This window comes from Tursiops truncatus, chromosome X (assembly GCF_011762595.2).
Source record: "Tursiops truncatus isolate mTurTru1 chromosome X, mTurTru1.mat.Y, whole genome shotgun sequence".
NCBI classification, from domain to species: domain Eukaryota; kingdom Metazoa; phylum Chordata; class Mammalia; order Artiodactyla; family Delphinidae; genus Tursiops; species Tursiops truncatus.
The window spans coordinates 34,887,005-34,905,666 of record NC_047055.1 but is presented as its reverse complement, the minus strand read 5'-3'; the positions used below and the strand labels follow the sequence as shown (position 1 = coordinate 34,905,666).

The 18,662-nt window shown below is 44.5% G+C and overlaps 1 protein-coding gene across 1 annotated transcript in view; it reads right to left on the bottom strand.

Moving 5' to 3' along the window:
- Positions 1 to 9,777: 9,777 nt before the first annotated feature.
- Positions 9,778 to 18,662, bottom strand: part of DCX (doublecortin) — a 342,948-nt gene continuing 334,063 nt past the window's right edge. Inside the window, exon 11 of the mRNA XM_033849507.2 lies at positions 9,778 to 18,163. Coding sequence (XP_033705398.1) covers positions 18,107 to 18,163 — 57 coding nt within the window. The 3' untranslated portion in view covers positions 9,778 to 18,106. The remainder of the gene's footprint in view (positions 18,164 to 18,662) is intronic.

The following is an 18,662-nucleotide window of genomic DNA, read 5'->3' as shown; positions in this document are numbered from 1 at the left end:
CAGACAACTGTTTCATTCCCCACACTTGCCTGGGTGTAACAACTGCAGGAATGCCTCTGCTTAAATTACACCCAGTGACACCACAGGGAGAGACATGTCTCGGCCGCATTCATTCTCTGTCCTTTCTGAGCTTCTTTTATAGTAGGGGTCAGTGCCCTTTCCAAAATGGGGTGCCACGGCTCTGAACCATGCTCTTTTATCGGCCCGGTGCACGTTGGTGTATATATTCAATCATGCCAAGGTGGGAGGGTGATGAGGTAGGAGGGAGAGGACAGAGCTATACTGAGTGTTGCAGAAGGGAGTGGTTAGCCAAGGGTTAGCCAGAGACATGGCAGCCCCGGGTGATGGCTTACAAAAATAAATGGTGAGAAGCGGTTCTACCTGTGGCCCGTGACCTGTGTGCCTATAATAACCAGTCCATGCTTCATCACCGGGTGTCCAGCCGCAGGGTACCAGCTCCTGCATTATGGAATCCATTCATGCGTGCATCCACCCAGGCATTTACTGAGTGACTGCTCTGTGCCATATGGTGTGCCAGGCACTGGGAACACAGACATGAATAAGAGAGTGTCTGCCCTTAAGGAGCTCACAGTCTAGTTCCCAAGAGTTCAACTACTTACTCAGCCTAGAATTCACTGTAGTTCATTCCACTAGCACTTGCCGGTGCCGGACACTGCACTGCGCTGGTTGGTGGAGATGTAGAGTTACAGAGAAAAATAGGACCAAGTGGTTGACCTCAAGAGGATTCCAGTATAGTAGCGTAGACAGACACATAGACGTGTCCACTTGTATTCCATGTGGGAAGGGACGTTTGGCTTAGATGACGCCCTCTGACCAAAGATCCTCAATCCAGAGGGAGCGTGACTTAGAACTGGGGAGCAGAGGATCTGGGGGAGGCAGACTTTGTCTGCGACTTGTCCTGTCACAGTACCAGACATCTAGGTAGCGGCTTGGTAAACATTTGTTATTTTTGTTTGGGGAACAATCTCTTTCATCACTCCCTCTGCATGGGGAAAAAAAAACGGAACACTTAAGCTAGTGAAATAAAACAGGGAGGCCTCCTGATGAACAGATTCTGTTCTTCTTGTGGTTCATGGGATGTGGAGCCTCTTCAGCTGATAGCCATCCTGTCAGAGCTTCCACTACCTTGTACCGGCAGTTCTCAATCTGCATGTCTCTAAAGGGAGTAACTGGTGTTCTTAAGCTATTTTTTGAAATATTTTGTAAAAAGTCTCCTAGAAATTGCACATACAGCCAAGACAAAGCCACAGAGAGCTAAGTACAATATCACGTTTCTTTGCTTTTGACTGCTTGGTGTGGTTATCTCACGCGGATCAGAAGCACCGAGTGAGTCAAAAATTGGGAAAATGAATTATTCCATAATAAATATAGCTTTGCTAGATAAAAATTTTTCCAAATGTGAGGCCCACAGGGGAAAAAGTAATAAAAGGGATCCTTGGTGGTGAAAAGGTTGGAAATCACTGGCCTCTACGTCTGGATGCCAAAGTTTGGCTGCAGATTCAAAGCCTATGACCACAGAATCCTGGGATTATTGGCATCTGACACCCCTGATGTGGTTCCTGTTGGAAAAGCAAACATGCTCCCTGCCCAGCTTTCTAAAGTGTTATACATTAACCAGCTTACAAAGCACCATTCACGGGTGGACAGGGTTTTTTTGGATCGTGGTTTACTGTGTTTTTGTACCTGCAGTGAAAGAACATTTCAGAGGAAGCATAGGCTTGCCTGAAATCTACAAAGCTATGCTATTGCTGGACAAGCCCAGAGCTCCTTGTAACTTACAGGGCTGGAACAAGCTGTCCACACCTTTCTCCTCGTCAACAGCCTTCATCCAGTACCTCTGAGAATGCACATTCCACGAACACACTGGAAACAGGCTAAGAACATCCATCGGGTGTAAGCGAAAGAGGAGGGACTCTGCAGGCTGAGGAGGGAGGGAGGAGATTTGGAAGTGGCCTGGTCAGAGAATCATTCCCACTCTTCCCATTGTCTGAAAAAGTTTTCTGGAAGAGGCTCAGAAAAACAGGGGCAAGTGGAGCTGAGGTTTCTACAGAGAGAAGGAACTCCCCGAAATATCGATTCCAGCCCACATTTAATATTTTTTAAAGACTGTAATTGTGATAAAATATACTTAACATAATATTTACCATCTTAATCATTTTTAAGTACAGTTGGCCCTTGAACAACACAGGGGTTAAGGGGTGCTGACCCTCCGGGCAGTTGAAAACCCACCCTCCATATCCACAGTTCTGCACCACAGATTCAACCAACTGAGAATCATAATACTATAATATGTATCTATTGAAAAAAGAATCCATGTATTAAGTAGACCTGACAGTTCAAACCCATGTTGTTCAAGGGTCAACCGTATAGGGTTCCGTAGTATTAAGTATATTTACGTTGTTCTGAAACAGGTATCCAGAAATTTTTATCTTTGCATGACTGCAATTCTAGACCCATTACACAACTCCCCTTTTCTCCTGCCCCCAGCCCCTGGTAACCACCGTTCTACCTTCTGTTTCTATGAATATGATTATTTGAGATATTTCATAGAGATGAAGCATACAGCACTTGCCTTTTCATCACTGGCCTCTTTCCCTTAGCATAACGCCCTCCAGGTTCATCCATATTGTAGCATATGTCAGAATTTTCTTCTTTTTTAAGGTTGAATAATATTCCGTTCTATGTTTATGCCACATTTTGTTTATCCATTTTTCTGTCTGTGGACACTTGGGTTGCTTCCACCTTTTGGCTCTTTTGAATAATGCTGCTATGAACATAGGCATGAAAATATCTCACTGAGGCCCTGCTTTCAATTCTTGTGGACATATACTCATAAATGGGGTTATGAATCATATGGTAATCCTATTTTTAATTTTTTGAGGAACTGCCATACGGTTTACCATAGTGGCTGCAGCATTCCCAGCAGCGAGGCACAAGGGTTCCGATTTCTCCACATCTTTGCCAACACTTGTTATTTTCTGGGTGTTGTTTTTCATAGCAGCCATCCTAATGGGTGTGAAGGGGTATCTCACTGTGGTTTTGATTAATAATTAGTGACGTTGAGCATCTTTTCATGTGCTTCCTGCCCATTTGTATATCTTCTTTGGAGAAATGTCTATTCAAGTCCTTTGCCCATATTTTAATTGGGTTATTTGGTTGTTGTTGAAGTGTAAGAGTTCTTTATGTATCCCGCATATTAACCCCATATCAGGTATATGATTTGCAAATATTTTCTCCCATGCCATATGTTGCCTTTTCACTTTGCTGACTGTGCCCTTTGATACTCCAGCCCACATTTTTAAAAACAAGGAAAATATGATAAAATGAAGAAAGAACCCAGCAGGAATGATGCCTGGGGGCCTCATTAGGTGATTTCTCCAAGTCCTTTGAACTCTGTGTTCTTGAATTCCAGTCCTCCTGGTGATGTTCCCCCCAAGCTCTTTCTACACTGCTTTGTCTTTACCCGTTAGCTCCAAACTGCTTCCAGAGAGAACGTGCCCCATTCTAAGTACCACCGGCCTTTAACACCCCATAACTTTCTTGCTGCTTCCTCCATGCCTGTGAGATGTGCCTTTTCATCCTGCAGCATCTTCAGCCTTGGGTGTTGTAATACAGCATCCTCAAATACACTTGCAACCTCTCTGCCCTCCCAGGCAGAGACGAGTTTAAACTCTGCTTTTGTGGCAGCCATAGTGGTGGGACTGAGCGTAGAGGCCATTTGATGGAGGTATCAAAATTTCTCTGAGAAACAAGGTCTAATGGAAAGACCATCAAACCATCACTTCCTGGCCGTGTGACTGTTGACAGGCCACTTCACCTCTCTGAGCCCCCATTTCCTATCTGTAAGCATGAGGATAGCACGCCCACCCTGCTGGGATTTGATGAGCCTTGCTCGGGATAAAGCATGTGCGGTGCCGACTCAGTGCCTGGCGCATCTCTGGAGAGCTGGGCCGCTGGTAGTTTCTCCTTCTGGGCCCAGACCCTTAAGCCAGAAGGAAGCTCACCCAGCCAGGGCCCGGTCCACACAGAGGCTGCACAGCGCTGAGGGGCGGGAACAGAAGTCCCTCATCCGCCCCTGGCCTCTGGTAGCCCTGTGCCCCAAAGAGCCCAGGCTCCTGCCCAGCAGGAGGCCCCCAAATGTCCCTCCCTCGGTGACACCTTTCAGGGGCCCTCAGCTCTCCCTGGCCTGGAGTTCTTCCTATCCTCTGACTCACTTCCCTCTAACCAGAAATAAAACCTTTTCTCCCTCACCTTCCCACAGATTTCATCCTTTACCAAGCCCTGTAGATTCCCTGTCCTGTACCTCGGCACTGCCATTACCCTTGTCCGAGCTGTTATCAGTTCTCTCCTGGATCAAGGACGTCAATGCCCCGGGCAAATGCTCTCCTTATCTCCTGTTCCTGTGTCCCTCCAGTCCAGTCTCCACAGGGCAGCAGCAGAAATGATCTATCTACAACTTTTATCTGGTCATCTCTCTCTCCTGCTTAAAACTTTTAAATACCTCCCTGGGAGCTCTTCAAAGGGGAAGTTCAAACTGCCTAACGTAGCCTACAGGCCCCGTGTGTTCTGGCCTCTGTCTGCCTCTGGCCTCATTGCTCATGGCCTCTCCTGCAACACACTCCACAGTGCAACCATATTGGATTTCTTTCGGTTGCTCCAACTAACTTTTCTCAGGGCTTTCACATATTCTTTCCCCTAACCTGGAACATTCTTCCTCCCTCTGGCTTTTATTCAGCTGCAAGTTTCCGTTAAGATGTCACTTTCTCTGGGAAGGCTCTCCTAACTCGTCCTCAGGCTGAATTAGGTGCCCCATATGATTCCCCTGCCGTTTTGCATTTTCTCCCGTCACACTGTGTTATCATTACTGTCTCCCTTAGCTAGACTTGGAGCTCTGTGAGGTCAGGGGCCATGTCTGTTTACCCCCTAGGGCCCAATACAGTGCCCAGCATGAAGCATGTTGTATGTTTGTCAGATGAATGAATCCCGATTTCCCTTTGCAACGCGGTCTTCATCCACTCACTCCCCTGCCCTCTACACCCCTCCACCTCACTGAAGGACTTTCTGATCCCCAGATACACTGGACGTGGATCAGACCCTTTGCCTTTGTGCATACAGGTCTTTCTGGCTGGAAGGCCCCTGCCCCCGCCCCCCAACTTCAAACAAACTCCAACTTGTTGAAGCCACGGCTCAAGTTTCATCTCAGCGAAGCCCGTGCCTGAAGGGGACCATTAAAATAAAGATTTCCTCTAGGCAGGGTAATTCTTAGCTCATTCTTCATCATTAATGCTTTATTATTCTAACTCCAATATCTAGCAGCCTTCATTAGCCCACCCCAGCAGTCAGACTGCCCCTCCTCTGGGATCTCCCATCTCCTTGCAGCACCTCCATCATGGCGCTTGCCCAAGGTTTTGGGTGATGGTTTTTTGTTTGTTTGGTTAGTTGGTTGTTTTAATTTAGTTTAGCTTAGTTTTGTTTTTTTTTCCTGGAGGAGGTAGGAGGACGTTGTGTGACCTTAACCCTCCTGGCTCCTTGTAAGGGGACCTTGGCTCATTTCTTCAGTTAAAATGAGACATAAATTCTGCCCCCTCCCCCATCCTTTGTCCCCTCCCTGCTAGTGTGTCCACTCATTACTGAGACAAACCAGGGCTGCTTCCCTTTCAGGAGGCATCATTTTTCCAATTAGCCTTTGATTGGAAACAGTACCATTACAGCTGGGCTGCTTTTAGTGACTGCTGGTGATAGGCAGCCTGGCCATATGGAAAGACCACTGGCCCAGGAGTCCCCAGTGCTAGCCCATCTCTGCCTCTATCCAGGTGTCTGAATGGGTAACTTCCTTTCCTTCCCTGGGCCTCAGTTTCCTCCTCTTCTGAACGATGAGGAGTTTGAATGTAATGTTTTGCTACTTAAAGTACGATCCGTGCACCAGGAGCATGGAGTATCCGTGGGTAACTGTTAGAAATGCAGAATCTGTGCCCCACCCCAAACCTTGTAAATCAGAATCTTCTTTTTAACAAGATCCTCAGGCGATTCAATCCACAGTAAAGTTTGGGAAGCGCCGGGAACTTCGCAGATGAGAGAATCACTGAGGCTCTTGTTAAACATAGTTTCCCCGGCCACTGTGCTGGAGCCCTAATCAGGTGGGACTGGGATGGGGCCCCAGAACTTGTATTTGTGACAAGTATCCCATGTAACTCACATCCCTGAGGAAGTTTGGGCAACATTGGACAAATGGTTTATAAGGGCCCTTCCACCTTTGACATTCTGCAATTCTGTGTGCAACTGGTTCACTACTGAGGATAGTAAATAGTGGTACGTAATGCAGACCCCTAGGACTTACCCTTCTTTAAATTGGGTATTTTTAGAAGCATCTAGGGTTGTGCAGGTGGGGGGTGGAGGGAACGAAGAGGGGTTACAACAACTTAAGCCAAGTCTTCTTGATTGGAGAAAATTAGTAGCCTCCGGGGTTCAAAGAGAAATTACCTACTTACTCAAGACTGTCCCCTTGAAGCAGGCTTGATACAATCAGACTACCTGAAAGACCCTCTTGGAGCATTGAAAAGGGAGGATTAGAGATAGACGGGGCAGCGTCTCTTTCACGCTGGCGATGGGATCGAGGAGACGGGGCCAGAAAAGTTGACAAGGAAACCTGGGGGAAAAGCCTCTCCCGGAAGAGAGTCACATTTTCCAAACCCTCATTGAGGATGTGTGTCCTGACAAGGGATGTTTTCCCATTTGTTGAGTGTATTTATATAAAAACTTTAAGAAAGGTCTAAAAACGAAATCCCATTTAGTTATATGTTTAACAAATCACCTTTATTTGGAAAAAGAAAAAAATTACCTAAGATCAGGACGGCCCTGGAAAGTCCAGGATAGGAAGTCGCCAGTTTTTCTCCATGTCGGGATTTGTTTTTCTTATAAATATGCCTTAAGTTCCGTTGCTGGTAGGTTTTGGCTACGTCTGAGATTTAGACAGGTGGAGAAAATGTGGAAGGGCATTCAGAGGGTATTTTTCTGGGCAGAGAAAGAAGGGTAGACTCTGTCAGCAAGAGTGAAGTGTGAATGAGCACGGCACAGCCAGAGCCCGAGTCAGGGGAGGAGCTGGATAGGAAGGAGGCTGCTGAACTGTCCAGAGCAGAGGACCAAGTCTGGGCACAGCAGAAACTAGGACGGAAGTGCACAAGTCGGGGCTTTCCCTTTTTCACATTATCCCATATACCCAGTCCGGCCACCAGATCCTGATGCTTCTATATCAGTAGCTCCCTCCTCTCTACCTCCACTGCTCTGGCCTTAATTCAGGTTCTTTTCATGTCCCCATCTGGACTCTTGCAACAGTTGCAAAGATCCATTCTCAATACGTCTTTACATATGCAAGCTTGTTCTCAAGCTTGAAAAGGCCGTCTTTCTTCAGAAAACTGAATATAAAGAGATCTTATCAAAGTTAACAGCCTAGTTCTACTGGGCAAGATGCAAACTGCTCTAATTCAAACGGCCCATGAGCTCCTGTAGGCTACTTAGATCCTCACTGAGTCCTGGTGAAAAGGAAGTGGAATTCACAAGAGCAGGGGTTCTCAAACTAGAGAGGTTCTCAGAATTCTCCAGAGAGCTTATAAAAACAGGAATCGCTGGGCCCTACTCCCCCAGTTTCTAATCCGGTGTAGGACCTGAGGATTTGCATTTCTGGCGAGTGCCTGGGTGGTACTGATGCTCTGTGAGCACCTTGAAGGTAGAAACCCTGCGTTATCTCTATATCCCCATGGCCTTCACATAGGGTCTGGAGTGTGGGAGGCTTTCAGTAGCCACTGTTGAAAGAAGGAAACCATAAAAGAGAGAGAGAGAGAGAGAGAGAGAGAGAGAGTAGTACTCCTAGGAAGAACTTCCTTCAAATACCAAACACCTTTTTTCTTTCAACTTAGCTCATACTGGTTTCTCCATTTCTCCATTCTTTTAGTCTAAACCAGTGGTTGCCAAACTTCTAGAGTTCACAGATCATCCAATTCTAAGAAGAAAAGAAATATCGATTTGATCTGAGCCTCTCCTAGGTTTACTCACTTTTTCATTTGCCTTGTTAGGACATTAAAAGACAAACACACACGTGTCTTCTACCATGACCAACATTTCATAAAAGAAAGAGTATTTTAATAAGAAAAATGTTAAAAGGCTATGATCGCAAAACAAAAGATAGTCCTTTAAATGGAGTACATTTCTTTCTATGAAAAACCACACGATATTTCCTTAGTTTTCTCTTTCCACCATAATCTGGTGAACGTTTTATTACAGATTACCATTAGGTGCTGTACCAGCATTTGGGAACCACTGGTCTAAACCCACCCAAACTATAATTCCTCCCAGAACGCTGTGTACGGGGCCTATAACCTTGCCACCTCAGGTAATTTTTGGTTCTCAGGGAGGGCCATTTCTCATGCTGTTCCGTCTGCTTGGAATGCTCGCTGCCCACCTGGAAAGCCCTTAATCTGTTCTCAAATCCTGCCAGTTCCGTGATGTTTTCCCGACCTTCATCTTCCTGGGACATTAATTGTACCACACTTGGTGTTTCCACAGCACTCGCTCGTTTGCACTGGGCTCATTTATTAACAGGTCTAGACTAAAACTCCTGGAGTCCTAAGACCAAGACCTCGATCTCGCAGATACCTTGGCAGGGAACCTGGAACATAGTCATTTCTCCAGAGATGTTTTGATAAAAACCATGAAAAGGAGCCGGACTTGATCTGATGCGCAACAGACAACGATCATAAGTTCCTGGTCAGAGGAATGACACAATCAAAATGATTCTTTAGAAAGATTTTACTTGCAGTGGAGACCAGGATAGACCAAGGTGGGAGAAAGTGACATCATGAGAAATCAGTGATGAGAAGGGCCTGATGATATTGGGAATGAACACTGGCCTGGACAGTCTTGTTGTTGTATCTAACTTTTCTTTGGATTAGGAACACTAAGAAGTCCTCCCCATATACTTTCATTGTCTCCACCAGAGTGATGGTCACGGGGCTAGTTGATAAAATACTGTATGGAGGAAGCATCCGCAATCATCTTAGTCCTTGCGAATACCTAGGCTGCTGGCGTCTTTGCTTCTCCAGATACAGGTCAGATGGGAGCTGTAGGGTTGGCCTGCACAGTGAAGTTGGCCAAACTGTTTTCCAGGATCTCCGCCTCCTCTTTCTGTGCCCTTTCCTCCCTCCCTCTCCATCAACCTCTTCACAAGCCCTGTACCTTGTGTTCTGTTAATGAAACCCTATCTGAGAAAAATATTCAATTTATCACTTACGCCTGAAGGTGACATGATACGTAGGTGTTCCCTCTCCCAGAGAGTAGCTGCACATCAACCTACGGAGGGAGAAGAGCTACACTGTCCAAGGAATTGCAGGCAGCAGGTAGAGGTATTTTCAAGGAACCCACATGGAGTCTTTCTTGGGCCACTGAAATCACAGTACTAGAAGTGACCACCTATGCCGTTGGCACAGACTGACCTTGGCCAAAGCATGGTAAGCATAAAGAGCTCATTTGATTCCTGCTCAACTCTGGAAGGGAGATCTGAGATCATATATGTTGCAAATGTGCTGTGCCGTTAGTTACGGTGTTTCCATCATACATTGATCCTCAGCTTCCTCATCTATAAAATTAAGGGGTCAGATAAAATATAATATAAGGTCTAAGTTTTTCTGCCAGCTTGGAAATTTTGTGGTTATATGATCATCGGTTCAATGCTTTAAAAAAAAAAAGAGAGAGAGAGAGAGAATGTCAGCCAGAAATATTGAAATCAAATTTTATTTTTGGAAAATGACATTACACACATCTTGCAAATGTACACAGAAATGAGAATGAAATGAAGAACAGAGCTTGAGAGCCAAAATGATTGCAAGAGCAGCTCCGTGGCTGCCCGGTGTTGAACGCTGTGAATCCGCAGCACTCACAGTTCACAACACGTTACACACATGGGGAACTTCTCTAGACTTTGAAGTCCTCTGACCAAAGAAAGCCCTCATCAAATTGCGGAGGGAGGAAGAGGGATATTAACAGGCACAGGAGATGAAAAGGGTCCGCTCCAGCTGGCTTACACGGGCCTCGCCAAACCTACCAGTCCAAGTGGGAACAGCAAACCATAAAGGAGGATGCCTTCTTGGAACACTGCTTTTGAATCACAGCCTAAGAGCGGGCTAGGCATTGCGTGGGAAACCAACAGCAATGCGTATAAACCCAGGTCCTTGTCTTTTCTGGCTATAACTATTCTAAAGGGGCAGCTAAAAATCCCTAAATATCTACTGTCTTTCTCTGTTTTCCTTTTCTGTTTTAAAAATAGTTATTGGTCACTGGTCAAGCAGAGCCTTCTGAGGACCTCTGAATATTTCAAAAATTCTGCAAGGATAAGGGACATCTTTGTTCACTGTCTTTAGATGATATGTGATTCTGAGAACTATTCAATTCTGCAGTGTCATCAGATGGCCAAAGAGGCTCCCAGGTTGCCATGATTTTTATGCAAAGGGGAGCCGGGTCTTTGATCACAATGCCAATCCTTGGGAAATGGTCAATAACTACTGAGAGAATGTTGAGAAATATCTCCCCCCCCCTTTTTGGTTTGTTTGTTCTTTGCTGACTTGACTTGGCAAAAATTATTGGCCCCTAAATCAGTTATTTACAACCGTAAGACACCTGGGAGCAGCGGGAGGGAGAAGGCAAGGGAGGGAAGAGGGACCACAAGGAAGAATATATTCTTTTCAGAGGTTAAAATGAGTTATTTAAGAAATGTGATGTACAATACCATGCATTTACTCTCCAAAGCTAGTCACTAGCAAGCTAACGGCTCTAACACTACAACCACCAATTACAGCTGTTTTGCTACAGTAACTGAGTTCTAACTACAGCTATAGGGCAGAAAGGGTGGGCTGTTTCCATTTTAAACTTTCTCCCTTTGAAAATGGCCATAAAAGCGTTTTCTGTACAAGTTTAATGGCACAAAAAGGTGACCGAAAACGTTTTAAAGAACTTACCACACATGAGAGATGTGAAATTCAATCAAAACATGCATTAGTTGTGTACAAGTCATAAGGGATCATTGGCTTCAAGCTGCAATGTATTACAGGACCGTACGTTGGAGACATTTTGGTATAACCTCTTACTTGCTCAAATCCCTTCAAGAGAACTTATAAAGAAACGGCATTGGAAAGGGCATTCCATACGGCATCGCTAAGCAGTGACATTCCCAAGGGCTGTGCACCCTGTTGAATAAATTAGAACCTACAAGATGGCTTCTTTAGTTCCATTAATTACTCTTATATGGACTGCCTGCACAGGATCATGAACAGTTGGCGTCAATAGTAAATGTTTAGGTGGATTTAGTAACAGAAGGAAAAATACAATTCAATTATGTGACTATCTCTTTTTATATTATGGAATTGCTAAATACCCTTAACATTTAAACCAACCCCAATTGCCTATCAGTTTAACTTAAAAAAATTCAGTATTTGGCAAGCCTTATGTTTATAAGGTTATTATAGAGAGCTTATTGTGTAACAGTAAAACTTTAAACAAATTGTTCCCCCACCCAACACCAAATGACAGGAGAAATTACCTGTGGTTTCTCACTATATTGTATTGCAGCTTTTAAAGTTATGAGCAAATTAAACAAAATCAATTCATAGTATTTAGCTGATACGAATTCATAGGTGGATTCTGTTCAGCTGATTATTTCTCTGAGCACACTTCACTGCTCCACAAAATGGTGGACTAAAAGGAACCGCAAAGTGTTCTGTACAATGCCTGGAAGGCAAAGACCCAAAGATACGTGAGTTATAGGGAAACTGCTTGTGAGGATCTGCTTCGGGGAATTACAACTGAAAATGTTGAAGAAAGGGCCAGGATCGGATTGATTCCCACCAACAAACTTCTAACGGGACTCAGGTAGGATCAGGGCTCGTTGAGTCTGGAAATAACCTCTCGTCACCAAGGCAAAATCACAGGGCTAAGAAGAGGCATATGTCCAACACCTAGATAAGGAGGAAGGAAAAAAATTAAAAAGGGAGAGAATAAAAGAGAGAAGAATTGCAGAGGACAAAGGAGAGATGTTTGTACTGTGGAAAGAGAGCGTGATAAAACAGAGTATAAAACTGAGAGCAAATATGGTGAAGTAGAGAGAGAAAGAAAAGACTAAGAGATACACAGGGGAGGTAAGGTAGAGAGCGGCAAAAAGCCATTGATTTCCTCAGGTTATTAACCCATAAATGAAAAGTTGCAGTGCCTCTAAGTCTTTGTCTTAGTTTACAAGATGTTTGCTCTGACTTCTGTTGTGCTATCTGTCCTCTCCCAATTAGTCTGTCGTTCTCATCTGGGGCAGGAAGATGCCTTAATTCCCAATGAGAATTCCATACTCCCCTAGCCCCGGGCGACCAATGTAAGACAAGATTGCTTCTGATTCCAGAAGATGTTGAAGCCTATAGACTAAGGAATAAAAAGTTAGGCAGTTAGAAGGGGTAGGGGCTCAAGAGTCTTGTCATATGATAACCGGTGTCGCACTGCCTAGGCCACAGTGGGAGGCCTGCTTGGATCCGTAACAGAAAACAAGCAGGAAGAAACACCAAGAGGCCAAGTATAAAGACCACACTAGATCTTTGAGGATGGAGATAAGCTTGGGGACCAGAAGAGGAAGTCACCCTCTCCTGAAGAGACAGGAGGAGCAAAATTCTTTAGCCAGACATACTGAAAGACCGGCTGATGGAGAAGGAGCCTTCTGGTCTCTGAAAAGAAAAAGTGGAGGGGGCTGGGAGAAGCTGTCAAGTCTCAGTCCACAGTAGGTGGCCCGCTGGAGCCAGTGCTCTGTGCATATTCCTCCCTAAGGATGTATCTTGGCTGCTGTATGGCGAGAACCTCCAGCCTTGTATCTACTAGGGAAGTGACTTCTGCTAGCCAGAGGAAGAATAAAATTGGGAATTCATTTTTAAGCAATGATTTGTGTTCTCTTGGTCCATGATCATAGTGCTTAGGGCTGACTAAGGGTAATCCATTGAGGGTTAAAAGCACTGGACTGGGTCTGGGCCACCGGAAGCCAGAGAAAATGTTGGAGATGTACCTCCAGCCAAAAGGTAGGCGAGAGGAATCAAGGCAGTATTCTTGCTCGAGGTGGTCACAACTACGAAGAAGAGGAAACCCTGCATGGAATCACAGAACAGTGGATGAGGCTACATATGGGGTCTCCTTCTTGGGCAGAGGCAGAAGTGTGACAGCCTCAAAGTTTCATACCAGGAGAGAGACCTAGGAAGCCCAGCAATTGCAAGGCTCCATGGCTACACAGGAGGTCTCAGGTCACTTCCGGCATATCAACGGCTAGGCTTTTATTCTACCTAGTTTCCTGGTACTAAAACATAGGACTCTAACCCCTCCCCGGTCCCAGATGAGCTTCAAAACAGTGATGGTTTACTTAGGAAGCCAGCCTAGGCCTCAAAGCCAAATCTCTTCATGCAATGAAGACAATACATGAGTGAGGCCTGGTCTTCGAAATCCAAGTGGCCCCATGTGGCCAAGGACAAGTTCCAATGTTTTTTTTAAAAGAAATATCCATGCTTTTTATTCCCATGGCAAACTGGACAGTGAAGGAGGTCATTCAAACCCCACCGTCCCAGTGCATCAGTCTGGGGAAGTCTGTAGGCATAGATGTTTTTGAGGTGCGCTGAGCTTGGGGAACATCCTCATCAGTGTGCTGGAGCTCATCTTGGAGAATTGGGCATGCTTGTGCCCTTGGTAGATGCATTTTTAAAAAAAGATAAGCTATTTAGAAAAAAATCTGAGGGGGAATGGGGACATGTCCATCCAGAGTACTGAAGGGACTAAGAAGCAGACACAATTTTGTCCAAGGTAAGCACTGGATTGCTGGTCTAAGACTTGGGTTGGGTGATTCAAAGAAGGATCTAGAGGCTCAGACCCCTTCTTCTTGCCTTCTTCTGATAACAACACATCTCCTTTGAGGTTCCTTGGTTACTTCTGATTGAGGAGGAAAAGCAGGAAGGAGACAGAATTTCCTGAGGAATGGGGTAAGCCCAGAAGGAGGTCTTTTGGAACTCAACTAACGAATACCTAGTTCCCAGGAAGAACCTTGCTGTGAGGAAAACTACGTCTTCAGACCCTGTTGCCCTGGTTTCTGCCACGGAAGGCCACAGGAGCAGTGTACACAAGAAGATAAGTATGGTGTGTACAGCACATAGCTTGCTATTTTAGTGCAAACACAAGGAGTCAATGTTTAACATCAGCCAGGGTACATTTTAGTCCCAAAGCCCCTTGCTTATACCTGGAAATTGTCCCCATCAGGGCAGGATGGCTATGGGGACATTGTGGAGGAGGGCAACCAGGGCAAGGTCAGGTTATTTTCTCTAGTTTGTCTCACTCCCATATTTTAAAAGAAATCATTGCCAGTGAATGATAGCCACACTCATTTAAAAAAAATACTTCAAAGTCATCTCAGAAAGTCAGGATGAACAAAGCTATTATTCTTCCCTCCCTTCCTCTCTCCCATCCTTCTTTCCCCTGCTCTAGGAACAAGAAACATTTCTCTCAAGACCAACCAGTATGAGATGAGATGAAGTGAGCCGACAGGGGACACCAGTCTTCTCCCATCCCATCTGAACAGGGAAGGAGCTCCGGGGGCTGTTCTGAGGGCTCCTCAAGGTAGGGCAGTGATCCCCTGTGTTGGATAGACAAGGTCAGCAACCCCGCTGTTCCTGTTGGTCCTCAATGCCTCCTTCTCTTTGGGGACATCTGCAGTCCATGTGGATGGGAACCATGTGAATATAGGGAGAAAGAGCCGTATTAGGTTGCTGGGTGGATTTCCCACTGAGATCAGGGCAGCGGCAAATGGCTCCAAGATGCAACATGACCCTGGGAAAGAATTCTCAGGAGCCTAGTGGAAGGCAATACAGTTCAGTGGGAAAAGGCCTTGGAATAAGAGCCAGGAGATGTGGGTTCTAATCCTAGCTCTGCCCCTAGCCAGCTGTGTGACCTTGGGGAAATTACTTTACCTCTGCATCTCCGTTCCTGGCCTGAAAATGAGGAATTTGGAGTAGATGATATGATCTTAAGGTTCCTTCCAGCTAGAAAACTCTATGATTCAATCTAGGCTAACACTAAAGTCCTTAAGGACACAAAGCAGTCATGCTAATGGCTATCCTTTCCAAAACAGTGAAGAGAAAAGGAACTTTTCTCTCAATTTACCCCTAGTTAACACTACTTAGGAAGTTGTTCAGCCCAGCCCCATATATACATTTTCCCTTTCTTTGTCCCTATTTCTATTTCTGTAAGGAAGAAAAATCAGGAGGTAGGAACAAGCAACAGATGGATTGTGTGTGTGTCTGTGTGTGTGTCCTAGAGGGAGGGAGATTGGGGCGGGGGGAGTGGCGGCAAATCCTTGCTGAGTAACGTGCTACTTGCTGCCTGTGCAGAAGGTAACACAATGGGACTTTCGTAGTAAAACTGGGTTGGATAAAATTGAGAACTAATGACAGGGGTGAAGGTGCTCAGTGAGAACCAGATTTCTTTTTGCCTTGAAAATGGGCCAATTTAAAATGCAATTGTTAAAGGCTTGAATTTTGAACTATACCAAACTCCCCTAAAGTGGCACTACAGAAGCATTTCCTTATAATTGATTTTTTTAAAGGTAGAAATTCTATTATTTTTTTAAAAGGTAGAAATTCTATTATTATAGAAGACAGTAATAGGAATTCTTTGATTATTATAGAAGGTTGAAAGATCATTCTAAAGAAAATACGGTCACTGAATATTTTCTAATGGTACTTATGCCGCAAGCAGGGGAACGAGGGAACACTCAGAGGTGTAGCATGGACATGAGGAAATCTGAGTTTCTCCTCTGGTCCTGCTCTCTACCAGTAGGTCATTTGGCTGCCTCAGCCTGCATTTCATCTTAAATTGAAGGAATTGGACTAAATGAGATCTGGGGAAAGACTGTGGGTGAAATCTTTGGGGAATCGGGCCTGCAGTTTAGAAACAGACCTCCTACCACTCTCTACATCCTCCACCCCAAGTACCAATTTTTCCCAATTAACTACAAATTGCTCTGGCAGGCACTAAGCAAACCTTGAACTTCTAGAAAGAAGTAGGGGGTAAGTACAATGGGCTTCTTAATGGTTTCTAACAGCCTACAGATAAAGGAGAGGGGCAAAAAGAGATTCTCATAATTTTGGGTTCTTCAATGACCAGTTTTACCAGGAATCAATACTACCAACATCTGGGCTTTCCTTGAACCAAAACGGTTTTATGTAGCTAAGGACACCTGAAGCTTGTCTAGGGGCATCTGATCTACCCCTTCCATCACAAGTTTCCTCCTACCCAGTGCACATCAGCAATGCCACCAAGTTGTCACTGATCCACGTCAGGGTGTCCTGTAATATCTCCTAATTATGAAGCAGCTGCACACACACACACACACACACACACACACACACACACACAGCAAGCTCATTCTAGTTAAAGTGGAGGAACAAATGCAAGTCATTCAATAGCCAAACGGCAGCTTGGCTTCAAATGCTGCGCCTTTCCAACTATCTGAACAATTACAAAGAAATAAGGACATCTTCATATCTGCTAAAAGCAAACACAGAACTGGCATGCATGGCTTTCACTTAATTTAGTTGCCTTTGCTATTATGGGCTATGATTACAGACAAAAAGCAGTGTTATGAACCTGTACCTCAAAGACTGAGAACTATTTCAAATGATCAGTCCTTAGCAAAGAGAAATCCTTTCTAGTGTTAAAAACAAGTGAAAGGACTCTCTGTCTTCAGTATGAAATATCAGGATTATAGATAAAAAAGAGCTGCTTAAAATATGCCATAACATTTCATTTAAAATATAATCAGAATGTCTGGTCCACATTGAAATTACTAATGTAAGCATAACTGTTAAAAAGTTATCAAAAGACTGATTCTATTGAATTGGCCTCTGCTATTCATTTTGTTTTTTCCTGGAGGTTTCTGTTCGGCAGTGACAGCATGATTTCTAAACTACGTTATTCTTCTGCATTTTTTTTTTTGGTAAATTTTCTGCATGTGTTTTTTAGACAAAAGAAAAATCACCAGTTTATAAAAAAGGAGCCTGAAGAGTTTGCTCCTGAAATATAGACACGAGGTTTTATAAAAAGGATATTGGTTTCTTGCTATAAAAAGCGACCGAAAGGTGTCAGACCTGAAAACAAATTCTCACAGTGTTTTCAGTGTTAGCTGTTGACAAGGCATTCAATAGAACAGAGATAGATGGATACCGTACGGTTTGTGTTAGACAGCCTCCTAGAGGAATCGGGTATATGGAAGCCGCTCACCCCCAACTCTTATTAATTGCTTATTGATTGTAAATTGCCCCAGTGGAGATGTTGACAAGGAATTCACTGTGCTGTATAAACACTACTGAAATGTCTACAGTGTTTTCCAATTTTGCCTGGTTTCTTTAAGGTAGCCCTGCACCGGGGTCCTAAGCATCTGGTGTCAGAATGACAAGTTGCTGGTGTTTCTCTCTCCCCCTTGACAGCCAGAATTGGCGCTAAACAACAAACTGGGGGTTCAGTCGGGAGTGAAGAGCCAGGCTGGGGAGCTGCCTTGCCGTCTTCCAAGGATCCTCCAGCATTCTTGAGATGGGGAGACAAGGGGCACTTGTATTTGTCACTCTTGGATTTGCCAATGAGTTTTCTTCCCCCACACACACATCTTAAGTGCCATGTATGTAAACAACTTTCTACAGAAGGAAGACTGTCATGTATGAGCAAAGTGAGACGGGGAAAAATAATGCAGGCGCCTAAGTATTCAATAGAAAGGTCATGGACTAGCACATTTCGCATCCTTGGAAAGTTACCCCAAAGGATGGTTATCAATCTATCTCTTCTAATTGGTAACTGTGGATCAGTGGCCCAGATGACAAATCACAGGAAAATAAACCCAACATATTACAGTGTGTTTTTAAAAGTAACAACAACAACAACAAAATAAAAACTTGAAAGCACCAATAGCCCTGTTGGACACTTGAGCAGAAGTACCCTATTGTAACGGTAAGCTTGTACTCTGGACTCTGAACATTCTCCTCCTTCACATGGAATCACCAAGTGAGTCTGAGTCATCCAAGGACAGAGGCAGGTACAGGTCCTGTAAGAAGATAAGAGATAAAGTTAACTCTCCTTTTCTTAACATCTTGGGCTCTGGAATGGGCAAGATTATACGGATGCTTTTTCAAAAACTAATATTTTCTATAATTTTTATTTTGAAATAATTATAGATTCACAGGAAGTTGAAGTACAGGGAGGTAGCCTCGTACAATGTACCCTTCATTCAGTTTCCCCCAGTGGTGACATCTGCAGTTTTCCACGCACTCGTGTGTGTGTGTGTGTGTGTGTGTGTGTGTGTGTGTGTGTGTGTAGTCCTATGGGACTTTACCATATGTGTATATTTGTGTGACCATCATCACAGTCGAGATACAGAACTGTAGCCTTGCCAAAGGGCTCCCTCGTGCTACCCCTTCATAGCTACATCCACCCCTACCCCATCCCTAAGCCTTGGCAACCAATATTCTGTTCTCCACCTCTACCATTTTGTCATTTCAGATGTTATACAAATGGAATCATACAGTACGTTACTTTTGGGGATT